This window comes from Podarcis muralis, chromosome 1, assembly GCF_964188315.1.
Source record: "Podarcis muralis chromosome 1, rPodMur119.hap1.1, whole genome shotgun sequence".
Taxonomy (NCBI): domain Eukaryota; kingdom Metazoa; phylum Chordata; class Lepidosauria; order Squamata; family Lacertidae; genus Podarcis; species Podarcis muralis.
This window is the reverse complement of record NC_135655.1, coordinates 89475278-89490488: the sequence shown is the minus strand read 5'-3', so window position 1 is coordinate 89490488 and position 15211 is coordinate 89475278. Positions and strand designations below refer to the sequence as shown.

Here is a 15211-nt window from a genome sequence, read left to right as displayed (position 1 = left end):
CAATTTGGATTCTGGAATAAAATTTAAGGCCTAATTCTAGGTCAGCAAATCAATTAATTCACTTTCCAGACAAAATTGTGGGTAGAAATCTTAAGACTGAACTTCTCTCCTTGGGTGCAACTATTACTTGCTGTCATTCATATGAGAGGTCAGCAGAAAATAGTGTGTTGTCAGTTCTGTATGAGAAACACAGAACTTCACCCAAGATAAGGGGGGCTGCTAGGGACAGGCAAAAATGCAGGAATGAAGCAGATTGTTTGCACATTGCAAAATTATTGTAAAAGAAAAACAGATAGAGGCAGTCATTTTGCACAGTTGTGTTATATTTAGAAATAAACTACAACAGTTTGTGACTGATTCCAAGTGGACTACAAATCACAGTTCCCATATACAGATGTTCAGTTCAGTGCAGTTACTGTAGCACAGTTTATATATGTTACCATGAAACACAGTGTTCCTTATATATAATACTTAAAAAAACAAATAAGTTATACTCAGAGCTAGTGTCAAGCTCTACATCATTTAAAAAGAATTACAAATACAGCAGTTAGTGGGTGTGATTTTTTAAAAACAAACAAAATACTCTAACTCAAAATAATAAATCTTACATACTTTAAAGTAAGATTGTCCAGTTGAGGGAAGTAAGAGGATAAACAAATCAGTCACCAAACCTTTCTGCTGGGGGTGCTGCAGTAGAATGCTCCCTATTCTCTGATGCATGCGGAATGCCATACCTCCCCCAGGGCCATCAATTTCACAGTAAGAAAAAAGGTGAACATTTTGCTCCAGGAGGATGGCTGTTGATATTCAGTGTTTGCACCAGAGAACAAAACAGCCATAATCACTAGTGAAACACAATGTCTAGCTCACCAGATAGATAGATAGGAGTGAGCCTCCTTACAAACTCTACTGTGCATGTACTGTAACATACAAGATGTGTGGTCTACAGACTCTACACAGAGGCATGATTCTCCATTGGCTTTACACATGTATAGGACTCCATCTAAAGCTGTTGCTTCACACATTACTGGTTTGGGGAGCTAGAGGCCAAGGCTGGCACTTATTCCTTTAGCATGTAGATAGAATTGCCATTTGGTAAATGTATGAACTCTAAGCATGGTCAGCCCATGAACTAGTTTATGATCAGTTGCTGTAAACAAAAGTGCAATTCTGCATGCATTGGGCCAGGGCTGGGGAATTTGTGGCTCTTCAGATGTCTCCAACTCCATTTGTAGTCCAGCAACATCTAAAGGGCACCAGGTTCCACACCCCTGCAATAGGCAGAACAAAAGCTACTTTCCAAGCATTTCTCAATATGGTGGTTGCTCTCAACCAGCACAATCCTTCTAACATCAGGTAACAGTAATCTGCAAATATGCCGTCAACCTTAATTAACCCCTAAAGCCAGTGTCTTATAGCCAAATGTTCAGGCGAGCAACTTTACTGCTCACCTCCACTAACACATATTGCATTTATGAAAGACTGAGTTCCCTCTGTGATAACTGCACCTTTCATATGACAGTGTTTGCATGACACAATAAGCATTATTTCTTTTGTACAACGCAACCATTGAATACTGATGACATCTCATCATGAACTGCATGGCAATAACAAGGGCTATATACCATACCCAGTTTCTTACTGTGAACAGGAATAGGCATTTGTTTCTAGGAAAAAGACTGTCTACTTTGCAAGTCATGTAGGTTCACCATTAAATAAAATATAAATATAGATCATGAGATCTGTGTCTTGCACAGTATTCCTCCATCAGTCAAATGAATAAACAATTTTGGCTATATATTTTTAAAAATACATTTGATAGTTATAGTGGTCAGCAATATTGTAGTCTAAGACTTCCTAGTAATTCAGAATTTTACAGTAGAGGAAATGAGAACAATTTCTTACATCTGAGCATCTCTCCATTTTTCCTTTGTTTTTGGCTTGGCTTGCATAGGACTCTAAATCACACAGAGTAACACAAATTTTGTTGTTGTTAAGTAGTCATTCTCTAACAACCCTAACATGCAACATTTTAGAAACTAGCTATACCTGCAATCTAGGAAACTCAAGGAAGTTTCACTAACATTCTAGATAGCAAACCGTTTATTAACCTTTCTTCTACTTCCACTCTCTTGTAATCGGGGGTATATTAAAAATAATTACTGTAGCATCTAAAATACACTCTTCTGTTAAAATTACTGATAAAACTCATGAGGTGATTTGGATTTTACCTCCAGATTGTTTGAAATGGTTTAGGCCGTTTCTTCTCCAGTTTGCTGATAATCTACACTCAGAGCATACTTTAAAAATGAAATTCGATCCTCACAATGCTACAAATAAAAAGCATTGCAACTGCTCTTATTTCAGAAGCAGCATTTAACAAGTAAAGAATGGGGAAAGGGAAGGGTGATCAAGCTGTTCATAGTGTATTGGTTCATTAGCCTGTGTCAACCCACCCCCAAAACAAGGAAGGTTTCTTGCACCATAAAATGTCTTCTTGAAACAGATACAACACTAAATAAATCAAGTTTAAGCGAACTTGCTCCAATTCTTTTAACCTACCCTTCCAACTGGGCAGCGAGTTAAGAGCCATTTGGGGAAGATAAAGATGATCACATTTCTACATTTTTTGTCTTTTTTGAAAACCAAAAGAATAAAGTTATTTTTTGAACATTAACAATAGAATCGTGTCCTAACCAATAACTGTGCCCTACCAAGTTTTATTGTTTGCTCTCAATGCCCATGGAGAAATTGGTCCACAAACAAAAAAATGCTAAGCATGAGTTAAACTTGGGATTCACGTAGTTCCACCAATGAACAACAATTTCCCTGAGTTTGTAGCAGAAAAAGATTTCCCCAGTGGTCCAAAACTATTAGCACTTCAATATACTGAGGGAGACTCTTTCACTAAATGTCCAGTCACTGGTCTAATTTGAAGAAGATAGGTGAACTACTGGAATGTGTCTGAACAAGACTAGAAAATCAAGAGGTAAAACCTGCCAATTGCAACCTCATTTGAAGAAAAAAAATTGTAGTGGAACATAGGAAAAAAGCAGTAATTGTAATTAGTCTGCACTTATAGTACAGAAATCAGCTATTGACAAGTTCATAGAACATACCTTAAAACAATTTTCAGTTTCGTTGGAAGGAACTTTCCAAACAGAAGCCAGTGAAAAGCCGCAAGGGAACATGCCTTTCCATTCTGAAGCTCTTCTGCAGCAGAAGTTTACACACTAGCAGTATTTTAGACACATGTTATAGAGAATGGGACAAAATGTGGAACAGTTACACTCACACACTATGGTAGCCTAAAAGTGTTTGGTAGAAAATTGCTTTGCCTCTGTGACTAGAGAGAGCGGAACCTGCCAGTTGGGTAACCTATAGAGGTGCTGCATATTCAGTTTCTTTCATACATGGTGAGCAAAAGTGCAAAGTCTAGAAAGTGGATTAAGGCCAAGAACATTTGACAGATATCAGTACAAAAGAGGATTCAAAGGAGATGTTAAGAAAGAAGAGCTTGCTCTATAAAAACACCATTAGCACTACTTGCTTTTTATAGCAACAACCAGCAGGTGGCCTTAGAAGTTCCTATCCTCCCCATTACTAACTCGTTCATCACAGTGATGACTTTATTTACACCCCTAAAGCAGCAAGGAGCTTTATAAACAGACAAAAGCACTGCTGTGGATGGAAACCTTGCAGATTTCATTACGCGTCAGAATGTGTTCCAGTGTACTTTACAAAAGGTGCTCAGGCTTCCCAGCAGCTCTTCATACTAGATTTCCAGTTGCATGAATCCACAGTAAAACTGCCAGGCATTTTGTTTTAACCATGGTCTGAGCATGGGTTAATTCCAGATTAAGTCCATTCCAGGAGTACGTTGCAGATGCTAGGAAGATGAGACTCTGTCAAAGCTCAGAGTTCAGTGGTAAGTAAACATTTCGGCCTTGTTGTAACATCTTCTGCAGCAGGGCTGAAATGAAAGCAACACACAATCTGTGTGGGAGATTTAAGGGGAGGGTCCTACTCAGAAGAGGGGTCCTGCAACTGAATGAACTCAGCCAATCAATTCAATAACCTGATGGGAGAGCGAACAATTCCAAACGAGGTAAGGTAATTCATCTCTATCGGAGCCAATGCAGTGTTATTTTACATGGGAAACACCAAGGGTAAATATTGTAATGATCAAATTAAGAGCTGCCCACTATTAGTAGAATCATCTTTGCCACACACAGCCAACAATGATAAAACTTTACTAGTATCTGCAGTGAAGTGCATATGCTGATAAGCGGAATGCCTACAATGCTAACTTCTGACAAAATGCCCCAGTAGTACATGCATTTCTTTGAAATGCAGCAGCAGTTACATAGACTGACAAATTTGAGCCCCAAAGACTGACAGAAAGCCACTGGTAAAAGTCGCTTGGTAAAAGAATAGCGAATTGCAAAATCTTATTGTGCTTCCCAGTGCTTAATAGGAGAACTGGACTAGTAAAAAAACCGAAAAAAACACCCTACATGGAATAAAATAAGATTCAAATTAGAATTCAAGTAGCATAGCATTCCCTTAACCCAATGTAGGAGCAAGGAGAAAAGACTTACCTGGGGATGATTTCGGGCGAGTAAAGTGGAGGTGGGGAGCCAGCAGAGATGGTCAGTGCCTCAGTGCTGCCTTTCACTGCCTTAAGAGCTAAGGCAACATCATTCCCTAAAGGCCCATTGGAAACCAGTCCACTCTACAGAACGAAAACCAAAGGAAGGTCAGTAAGGTCACACAAAGCAACCTGGTCCATGTATTCCTTCAAATACATGGTCCCAAAAATGTGTTTGTCAATATACTGCAGTTACAGGGAGATGCTTATAGAGGTGGACCGATGGGCTGGAAGAAGGCTAAGTGCCCCAACCTTGTTTTTGTTTTCCCAGCTGGGCTTATTTCCAAACTCTGGATGACAAAAGTCAGGGAGGCAATTTGCAAGGGTGGAGGGCAGGGGAAGGAAATACTGAACTTGCCAGGAAGGGTTATTTCTGGTCACTGAAGAAGACAGCATTGTGAAGATGAGTAAGAGGAGCTGCCCATATCATCAGATGTTGTCCTCTCATGATGATGAAATGTCACTGTCTCTTGCCTGCCACTGCCCTAGCATCTACTTTAGAACGAAAACCCTGAATATAGAGACAGCACAGCTGCTTTGGAGTAGAGCTAGGCTCCCAAGGCACCATAACTGTCACAAACACTAAAAGGAAACACTGATGAAATGAGAATGGCAAAAGCAGTTTTTACTCTTCAGTGCTATGCAATATAAGTGATGGGTTTTGAGAAATTTATTGGGATAAATAGGGATGCGGGTGGCGCTGTAGGTTAAACCACAGAGCCTAGGACTTGTCGATCAGAAGGTTGGCAGTTCGAATCCCCGTGACGGGGTGAGCTCCCGTTGCTCGGTCCCTGCTCCTGCCAACCTAGCAGTTCGAAAGCATGTCAAAGTGCAAGTAGATAAATAGGTACTGCTCTGGCGGGAAGGTAAATGGCGTTTCCGTGCGCTCCTCTGGTTCGCCAGAAGCGGCTTAGTCATGCTGGCCACATGACCTGGAAGCTGTACGCCGGCTCCCTCGGCCAATAAAGTGAGATGAGCGAGCAACCCCAGAGTCGGTCACGACTGGACCTAATGGTCAGGGGTCCCTTTACCTTTACCTTTTTTGAGAAATTTATTGCACAGAACCATAGTAAAGCCTTTTCTTTTTTTTAAAGGGACTTCCACGATTCAGGTTAAAATATACTGTTCAGTTACTGTTACTATTGGTTAGACGTGAGTTATTTTTAAAACAATCACCTGAATTCATGCTTAAAAATAAAGGCATATATATCACTTTTAAGAATTAGTGAAGATACTTACTGGCACCAACCACCTGGGCAAAACTGTTGGTGGTGAAGACACCTAAAACCCAGAAGCAAAAATGATCTTAGAAACACAGAAAGACATAGGAAGTGTTTGTCTATTGCTCTCCTAAGGCTCTCCACTGCTCTCCCCTCTCTTATATCACCTCATTATGTCAAAGAGATCACATAGCTAACAGCAGCACAGGTAGTATCACTGGTACCCCCTCCTCACAATGCTTAGGGCTAGAAGAAAGACTATCCCAAGAGGTAGCCATGTTCTCTGTACATCACTGAGGCTGAAGAGACTAACCATGGCCTTAAATCCCTGGCAGAAAATGAAATGAATGAATGAATGAATGAATGAATGAATGAATGGTGGCACCCTATTCTCCAAAGGAGCCCAGGGAAGCCAAGAGAGCAGACAGATGGCTTGTTTCTTCACTCACAGAGAATCAGGAGAGTGGGTTCTACTCTAAGTACTAATCACAGAATAGTTGTACCAGATTTCTTAAAATGAAGCAAGCTCATATCAGAAAATTATTCCAAAACCACCCAGCTGCAGTGGGACTCATTCCTTCCATTGGTTTACATGTAATGTAATTCTCAATGGCCCTCTTTACATTCACCACGTGTAGACATTTTGTTCTGTCAGATACTTGTTTGGCACAAAGGAAGGTTTTAAAGATACCAGTAAGAAAGGAGGGTCATGGGCAGGAAAAAAATTACTGCCTAGGCAGGACTTGCAGACAGTCCAGAATTTTGCTTGCATGCACATGTAGTACAGGAGTCTAATGTAACTCAACTAGCCCAAAGGCTCACTTAGAAGAGAATTATTACATGAGAAACCAGCTTAGACAAGTATCAACTGGAACTACAGATGCCTTGTGTGCAAATGATGGAAGCATAAATCAATCATGTTTTCCTTCTAAAATTATCAACAGCACAATGAAATCATTGAGTTCCATTTAATTTCCACTCTTACCCGAGGCATGGCTTCTGTAAAGTCAATTAGATTCTCTGCCTGTGATGTTAACAAAATCTCTAAGTCCTCTGGAGAGTTCTGCAAAACACAAGTTAATTAAATTACAATCTGTCACTGGGTGGAACTGCTGGTTTTCCCCGCCTCCCTACTATCTCATCCACTTTTGAAAAAGCTGCAAGTTGTGAGGATGAAGTTTGTGAATCTTTTCCTCTTATATGTTGTTTTGGTATACAAGAATACGCTTTTCATTAAGTCACTAAAACAATAAAATACAGTAGCAAAGAATCCCACTGCTGCTACCCTAAACTGCATGCAATGGGAGGCTCAAACCACATGTAAAGAAGGCTTCCTATACACAAGCTCTTCACTTTGAGAGAATAGTGACTTTTGTGGAAAGCTTTCAAAATCCTAGTTTGTCCATAATTTTAAACATCACACAGTGCACAGCTAAACTATGGAATCTGCTCCCACAAGAGGAAGAGATGGTCACCAACTTGGATGGCTTAAAACGATTTGGCAAATCAATGGATAAAGGTACCAATGGTTAATAGCCACAATAGCTATTGTTTCCACCTCCACTGTCAGAATACAATATGCCTCTCTTTGCTGGGGACTGCAAGTGTGGAGAGTGCTGTTCTACTCCGTTCCTGCTTGTGGGCTGCTGATACACATATGGGTGGCCACTGTAAGAACAGAATGCTGGACTAGATGGGACTTTGGTCTGATCCAGCAGGCTCCTCTTATGTTCTTATGAGTTTCTTGCATGAGCCTTGGGCTTGAACCCTCTTCCCTTGACACAGCCAAGAGGAGGAGATTGGAAGTTCGATGATTAGCGCTGTGGTTTACTGAAACAAGTAAGTCAAAATTGCTACAATCTGAAGTTGACTTGTTTCAATAAACCACAGATAACACGAACCATGGTTTGTCCCGGAGTTCATACATAATAAACTGCAGTTAGCTAGAAACAGAAGTAGACGCACCCAATCTTCTTGTGGCTTTCCCTGAATAAGAGAGAGACAAGAAGGGGAGTGCATACAGTTCATAAACATAGTAATGTTTAGCTATAGTATATATAGTATAGTATAGTATAGTATAGTATAGTATAGTATAGATAGTATAAGTATATATAGTATATATAGTTTACATAGTATATATAGTATAATGTTTAGCTACAGTAATGTTCAGGTATACCTGAACAAAGCCAAAGTCTCTGGGTGAATCAAGAAATGTTGCAGTTAGAAAAGGAATGCTGCTGCATGTTTCAATGCACAACTAAGTGTTTTGTGTGCAGCCCTTACTCTTCTGTGCTGCAATTGTAACTGACTCATGCAGGAAAACCCACTAGTCCCCACAAAGATACAACATACCTTTACAATAGCAGCCTCCTCTGTAGGAGCCAGATTAGGAGGACTCAAAGAATCCTCAGGGCTAGAGGCAGCATTATCCTCATTTAATTCATTCCTGTAAGATGAAAACACGTCCACCATCATGCACAGCATGTGCAAAATAACCAGTGTTGCTCTTCACAAACAATCTGAAGACATGACAAATGATCACTGTGCCTCATGGCAAAGAAAAGATTATTGCCTGGGAGCAAAGGGTGCCTTTGAAGTCTTTTGTCATGTGAACGACAGCATCTTAGCACCTGCTGCCTCAGGCAAGCCCCCTAAAATGCATTGTGCTGCGGACAGATGGCTGCAAAAAGACATTATTCCAGAGTATTCAGCACACGCTCCTTTACAGGAATCCAAGTAATGGCCAGATAAGTGGATGCCAAAAGCTCTGTCCACTCTCAGGCACATGCAAAAAGGACAATCTATATGGCAACAATGCTTTCAGAGATCTATTTAACATATGAAGTCATGAAAAGACTGATAATCACCGTGGTTTCATACAACTGTCTTAACTGATATTGTATTTTTACATTCTCATGCATTCAATCATTTCATTCCTTCTTATGCGCAAATGATTCCTTGATCCTATTCCTCCCAGCAGTGAAACCTCAGATGTGACCATTCTTTGGGTTTACAGGGTATAAAAATTTGTATTACTCAGTAAAAAGGCAGGAGGAAGGGGAGGACAGAGAGGAACCCTTTGCCTTTTGCAAACTCAGCAAGGACCATGTTATTAAATAAAGGACTAATGGTTTAGAAACAAAACAAAACAAAAAAAAAATGAGCAAATTAGGGGCACAGCAGAGTTGGTTATAATTCCAACCATAAGCCATGAGAAGAGTATTCAGTGAATGTATGAGAGAACTCAATTAGTAAAGATACGAAGACTCTTCATTAGCATATTGGTTTCCATGGAAGTAAGCAATGATGCAGCTAGAATGAAGCAATTCTAATATGCCCTGAAGCACACCACCACAATCTTTTATCTTTAGATATTGCCCTTTACTAAGTAGTGCAGGGCTACAGCTGAAACAACACTGGTCCTCTTCAGAAAGCTAAGGGAGCTTAAGATTTTATTTTATTCCTAAGGCTTTTTATCCACTTTTCTGCATAAAGGTGGCTAATAAACAAAAATCCATGAGCAGCTACAATCAAATTTCAGAGCAGTAGATGTGGTGGAATCCATGAAAAAGAACAATTACCCAGAAAAAACTCACAGAAATAAAACTATTTTCATTGCTTTTCTTAAAGCATACAGTGATGGAAGGTTGCTCCAAATTATGGGTGCCACAACCGGAAAGGCTGTGAAGAAATGCAAAACTGAATTTATAATGCCTTTAAAAATTATTTCTCGTATTGATTTTGTGTTATAAATAGGATGGTAACACTGTTACGGGGCTGAATGGACAGCAACAGTGTCCAAGAGGAAGCACTCCACTAAGAGGTTGAGTTCTGTTCCTCTGGTATTGATTGTTTAGACTGTGAATAAACTATACTAATTGTTCCTGGATTTCTGGCAGACAAGCAAAATGACTAACCTGGCTAGAAATTGCTAGGATTAACTGAGTGAGCCACTCAAATGCTGAGCTGTTTTATTCTTTCCTAGACTTAATCTCTATGCAATCTTCCTGCTGTTTCCCTGCCTTAAGAATACTCCCTCCCAGAGGACTTACGGAATGAAGGCATTGGAGATAGGAATCACTTTCAGCCTCTCTCTCGACTCCTGGAACACGGGGCTGTGGGCTCTCAGAGGGCTGTTCTGAACTTTTCCAGACAGAAGAATGCTCCTGAACAAACCAGACCCAAAAGTTTGACTATGAGCATGTCATAGGAATTCTAAGATCTCATATATATAAATCATACCACCTTTGCCACTATTCTCCAGTGAACAAACCTTTGCATTAGCAATAAAAAGCCAAGGTGCTTCTCAAACTTGGGTCTCCAGCTGTTGTTGGGACTATAACTCCCAACATTCCTAGCTAGGCAGGACCAGTGGTCGGTGATGATGGGAGTTGTAGTCTAAAAGCAGCTGGAGACCTAAGTTTGGGAAACACTGCTTTAGGCTATTTTCAACCATGCGCCCAAGGCTTTAGTGCAATGTATAAAAAAGCATAATTCTGCTAGAAGTAGGGAGAAGTAAGTCTGGGCAAATGAAATAAAATTGACTGTATATAGATAGATATACCAGGAACAAATTTATTTTGTGTAATTTTTTACGCTTCTGCTAGACAACAGAGGGAAAGAGTACACATTCGCGAGAGCTATACGTATAGCAGAGTTGAGCAGCATTCAGTTATGACCAGGGAAAACCAAGCTCACATCTCCTCTTAGCGACGAAGCTTCCTGTGTGGCCCTGGGCCAGTCACACATGCTTGGCTTAGCCTGCCTCAGAGGATTGTTCTGACAATAAAGGTAGTACCACCCTGAACATCTTAGAGAAACTACAGCTCAGTGGTGGGAGCACATAGAGGTGATTTCTGGTTGAATTCCTGACATCTCCAGCTAGAAGAATCCAATAGCAGGGGAGGTATCTCAGCCTGACAACCTGGACAGCTGCTGTAAAATCACAATAGGTAATACTAGGCTATACAGGAAAACACTGTGTTTTGGTATAAGGCAGCTTTCTGTGCAAGGTGGAATAAAAATGCCACACTCATATAATTGCCCACATGCATTCAAACAGATCCCCACAGCCTGAGTGGACAGAAAAAAGAGTATTTTAAAACTAAAGCGAACATTCTCAGGATACTGAATTCTACACTGGAACTGTGCAAGATTAGAGAATTGCAGAATTCCACCTCTCTTTCCATCTTATGCACCCAATCTAGTACCAATTTAGCAGACAAAAATCTTTCCAAATCCTTAGCCTGCGGGAAGCCAAGAGTTGCTGGTGCCAGGACTTCCCATGGCATTTACATCACACACCAGTGCACTGAAACTAATTCCTTTTCTGCCTCTCTCAGAAGGGCGGCCAAGAAGTGACACTAAGCCATGGGAATTCCTCTACCCTCCATATACTTGCATTTGATCTGCAGGCCAGGTGGTGATATCCTCCCTCTCTTAGGTTCCCAATCTAGTAATGAGGAAAAGTAATCTCCCTCTCTCCCTCTCTTTAAAGGGCTAGGCACTTTCATTGGGTTCATGAATTCAAGGGACAAGCAGTCAAGCCTACTTGTAAATTAAGCATTCATGATAACAACAGAAATAGTAGTCTTTCTAAACTACCAGCTAATTCAAATTTTATGGGAACCTTTCCCATGTGGCTTCTTGATTCACAGAGTAACTGAAGCAAACTGCCCACACTGCCATGAGCGCAGTTATAGCTGAATCCCTCAGCACAATTCACCCTCAGTGCCTATACCTGCCAGCAGCATCTTGAAGGTTGGTGTTCTTGTTGCCAGACATGCTGTCCTCCCTCATGACCTGAAAGAAAAGAGACATAACAGAACACTTCAGAAACTGAGAGTTTTGCAGAGATTTATGATTTTATAAATAGCGAGGCAGTTCCTCTGCAACAGGTCAAGGACAGGCTACATGCTTACTGTGAAAAGGAAACAGAATAGAGTTCTAATGATCAGAACTGAAACAGTCCCATTTTACATGGGCAACGTGTCCCATTACATATTTATTTTAAAATTTAAACACCACCTTTGCATCTTATTAGGGTTTCTAAAGGTATATTTCTAAAGGGTTTCTATGTATATCATGCTATGGCCACACGGCTAATGCAATAAAATCTACACAGACAAAAGTGGTTTACAATACAAAATAAGTATAATACTAAGCTCCACAATAAAAGTAAGAAAGACGAAAAACAAAACAAAAACAAAACACCAACCACGCAGCAAGGTCAAAATAGTTGCATCAAAAACAGGCAGATACAAATCACTCACTCCCCATAGCTATCTCCAAATGCCCTGAATAACAAAAGTATTACTATTACACTTTCAAAACCAGCAAGGAGCCAGGCTGCACAGAACGGGATACTGAGATAGAAACCATACTGAATCTTGTAGCCTGCTTAGCATTCAGAGATATCTTACTTTGATGCTTCTGTATAGCATGAGCACATCAGGTATGACCCCCAAGTACTTATTCGTATTCAATCACTTGTGATCTGAAAGTCAAGTTGGGCTCTGAATCCTACAATGCGCCTGTTTAATATAATTTCCTGAGTAATATTAAACTGACAGCTTTGGAAATGAGAATTAGAGAATGCAGCAACTTTTTATGTGGCAGCATCTGTGACATATAAGGTCCAATTATGACAAGGGGACAGAGAGCTTGAACCATCAGATTTTCAGGAAATGTTAAATTTTAACATTTAACATTGTAACTACAGCAAATGTGCATCATCAACTCCAGTCAAAATGTTTATTTAATAAAGAAAGGTATTCCACAGCTCTTTTTGTTATCAGTAATTACATCTTTCTGCCCCAAAGCAAAGTACAGCCGGGTGAAGGCCATAGATCAGATGGACATTTTATTCTGCGAGGGTATTTTTTATCAAGAGGGGAAATAATAAGATGCAAAAGAATAAGCAAGAGCAAATCTTCCAACCTGCAGATTTTGCAAGACTTTTAGAATGGAGGGGAGCAGCAAAGATGTGGAAAGGTGTGAGGGGCCAAAGGATGGTTCTCTCACGCTAAATAAAAAAAAGCCACCACTTGCTGAGAAAAAGTCTGCACGCCATCTACAATGGAAAGCTCTACTCATCAATATTCTATGAGAGCCGCAGACAGAAATTGGGAGGGCATAAGATGACAGAGATTAGTTTCACCCGCAGGATTTTCTTAGCCTTCCAAAAACTGGAGCCACAAAAAATATTTACATACTAGGCACAAGGAATATTAGAAAGATCTAAGTCACTCAAAGAAAATACTGCAGAAATGTGCACTTACTGATCACAATGGCAAACGCTTGGATTACAGCACTTACCTTGTTCACTGCCTCGGCCTGGGCCTTCAGAATGTTGCTCTTGATGTCTGGAGGCAGCCGCACAGAGGCACTCACTGGGCTCTCAATGGCATTGTTGAGACATTTCTCTGTCAGCTTCACCACCTCCTGCTACAAAGTGACAGAGGTGCATTAATTAGCAGCATCTCTCTAGGGAGAATCTAGGTAGATTAATAGCCACCGGGAGCAGCACAGAGGACACACAAACGGGGGTCACAAAACCAAAACCTGTAAATAATTATGCTTCAAACAGACAAGCAGGACTGAATATAGTGTACTGGAGAAAAGCCTGTGCAATCAGAGACGTGTGGTTTCAACTGCAGTATACATAATTTGGAGCATTTTGCAAAAGCTCTGACTAGGAACAAGGTCTGCTTGCTAATGTTTTGGAACACACACTGTATTAAGAAACCAGAGCCAAATCGGAGGTGTACGTGTTCATTAACACATGCTTATCAGTGCAAGTATACAACGGGGATAAAAAGGGAAAACAGAGACTGAGTGTGGTATAGTGGTTAGAGTCTTGAACCTGGGAGACCAGGGTTAAATCCTTTCTCAGCCATGAAACTCACTGGGTGATCTTGGGCCAGTCACAGTCTCTCAGGCTAACCTACCTAAGGGTTGTTGTGAGGATAAAATAGGGAGAAAGAACTGCATATGCTGCCTTGAGCTCCTTGGGAGTAAAGGTGGGATAAAATATTGATAAATAAACAAAATAAAAGGTATTGGAGCCGGAGGGGGGGATTTTTGATTCGCATAAACTTTGTAAATGCTTGTAGCAAAAAGTAATTTTCCAATTTTACCTCCACATTAAAAATCCATTTCCTGTTAAGATACTATTTTATCCAAATTAGCTCCCTCCTCTTCTCTTCCCTCTTCCTTGTTGATGTCCAAATGGGGAGAGGCAATATTCTTTTGACCTCTCTGGTTTCTTTCTGCCTTCCTACCAGAATTATAGTGATTTGTAGACACAATGGTTGCTGAGCAAAATCCAGATTATTTAATCTGTCTGTTGTTGTATTTAATCTTCCAAGAGTTGGATTTCAATAGAACAATTCCCCCCTCTCCTGTGGAATGCCCTTAAAAGTGAACTCAACCACAAAGGGTTCCAGAGAGAAAGCAGGACTCAGAAGAGCTGACTTGGTCCCAGGAGCAGCAGAGTCGTTCTGAGGTGCTCCTCCAGCTGTGGGTGTGTTTATGGAGTTCAGTCGTGTTTTCAAGCTACTTTTTTCCACCTATTGCTCAGTATCTATCTTACAAAATACCATTTTTTTAAAAAATCACTAATGAAGTTGCATTGTTCCCTACATTCCAGAAACTCAAGAAACTGGAATGCCTGTGCATTTAGAAATTAATTGCTCCCTTCAGTGCCAGCATGATTGTCTAGATCTTGGCACTGCCAACATTGCAAGCTTCCAGTCCAGCAAGCTGCCAAAAACAACAGCAACTCTCTTGTAAGAATAGGGCCATTCATACTACAGTTTCAAACATGAAACAGGGAGATTATTTTCCAACAAAATATTTCACTGCCGTCCTAACGTAAGAAAATAAATGCTGGCAAAGCAAACTGAATTTTAAACTATTTGCATCATCAGTTGATGAAAGGAATCTGAAGGTATTTCAGAATGCCATTTGGGGGGAAGTTATAGGACCCACGGCAGTGAGATAAAACCTCTACAGCTAAATAGAGAGCCAATGATTTGTGGTTCTCATCTTGTTGCTGAGCTTGTTGGAAGGTCTGTCCTCCCACAAGACTTCAGCATTATCCCTACATTATGCTATCATAAGTAATAGTAAAATATTAAACCATTTTGAGAAGTCCAGAAAATTAGCAAGTTTTAGCCCTCGGGTATAATTGCTTATTTGCTATATGAATATTTTGCACATAAGGAGGGTTAAGGTTAGTGTGGGAAAGAAATAAGTTGAGCAGTGAGGGACAGACGCTACAAATGGCTGTGGAGCCACCCCCAGCCTATAGGAAAAGGTACAAAATGAAATAAAACAT

General features: G+C 40.4%; 1 protein-coding gene across 3 annotated transcripts in view; it reads right to left on the bottom strand.

Moving 5' to 3' along the window:
• The window catches only part of EPB41L5 (erythrocyte membrane protein band 4.1 like 5), an 83465-nt gene that overhangs the window by 25981 nt on the left and 42273 nt on the right, over positions 1 to 15211 (bottom strand). Inside the window, exons 19-26 of one of the 3 annotated variants that reach the window (XM_028742846.2) lie at positions 13189 to 13317; positions 11612 to 11673; positions 9924 to 10037; positions 8224 to 8317; positions 6857 to 6934; positions 5891 to 5932; positions 4602 to 4735; positions 303 to 3973 (exon numbers count right to left, since the gene is read on the bottom strand). In XM_028742846.2, the coding sequence (XP_028598679.2) occupies positions 3916 to 3973; positions 4602 to 4735; positions 5891 to 5932; positions 6857 to 6934; positions 8224 to 8317; positions 9924 to 10037; positions 11612 to 11673; positions 13189 to 13317 (711 nt within the window). In that variant the 3' untranslated portion in view covers positions 303 to 3915. Of the gene's footprint in view, positions 1 to 302; positions 3974 to 4601; positions 4736 to 5890; positions 5933 to 6856; positions 6935 to 8223; positions 8318 to 9923; positions 10038 to 11611; positions 11674 to 13188; positions 13318 to 15211 lie in introns of those variants that run through there. The other 2 variants (XM_028742844.2, XM_077934652.1) reach the window with 2 other exon arrangements.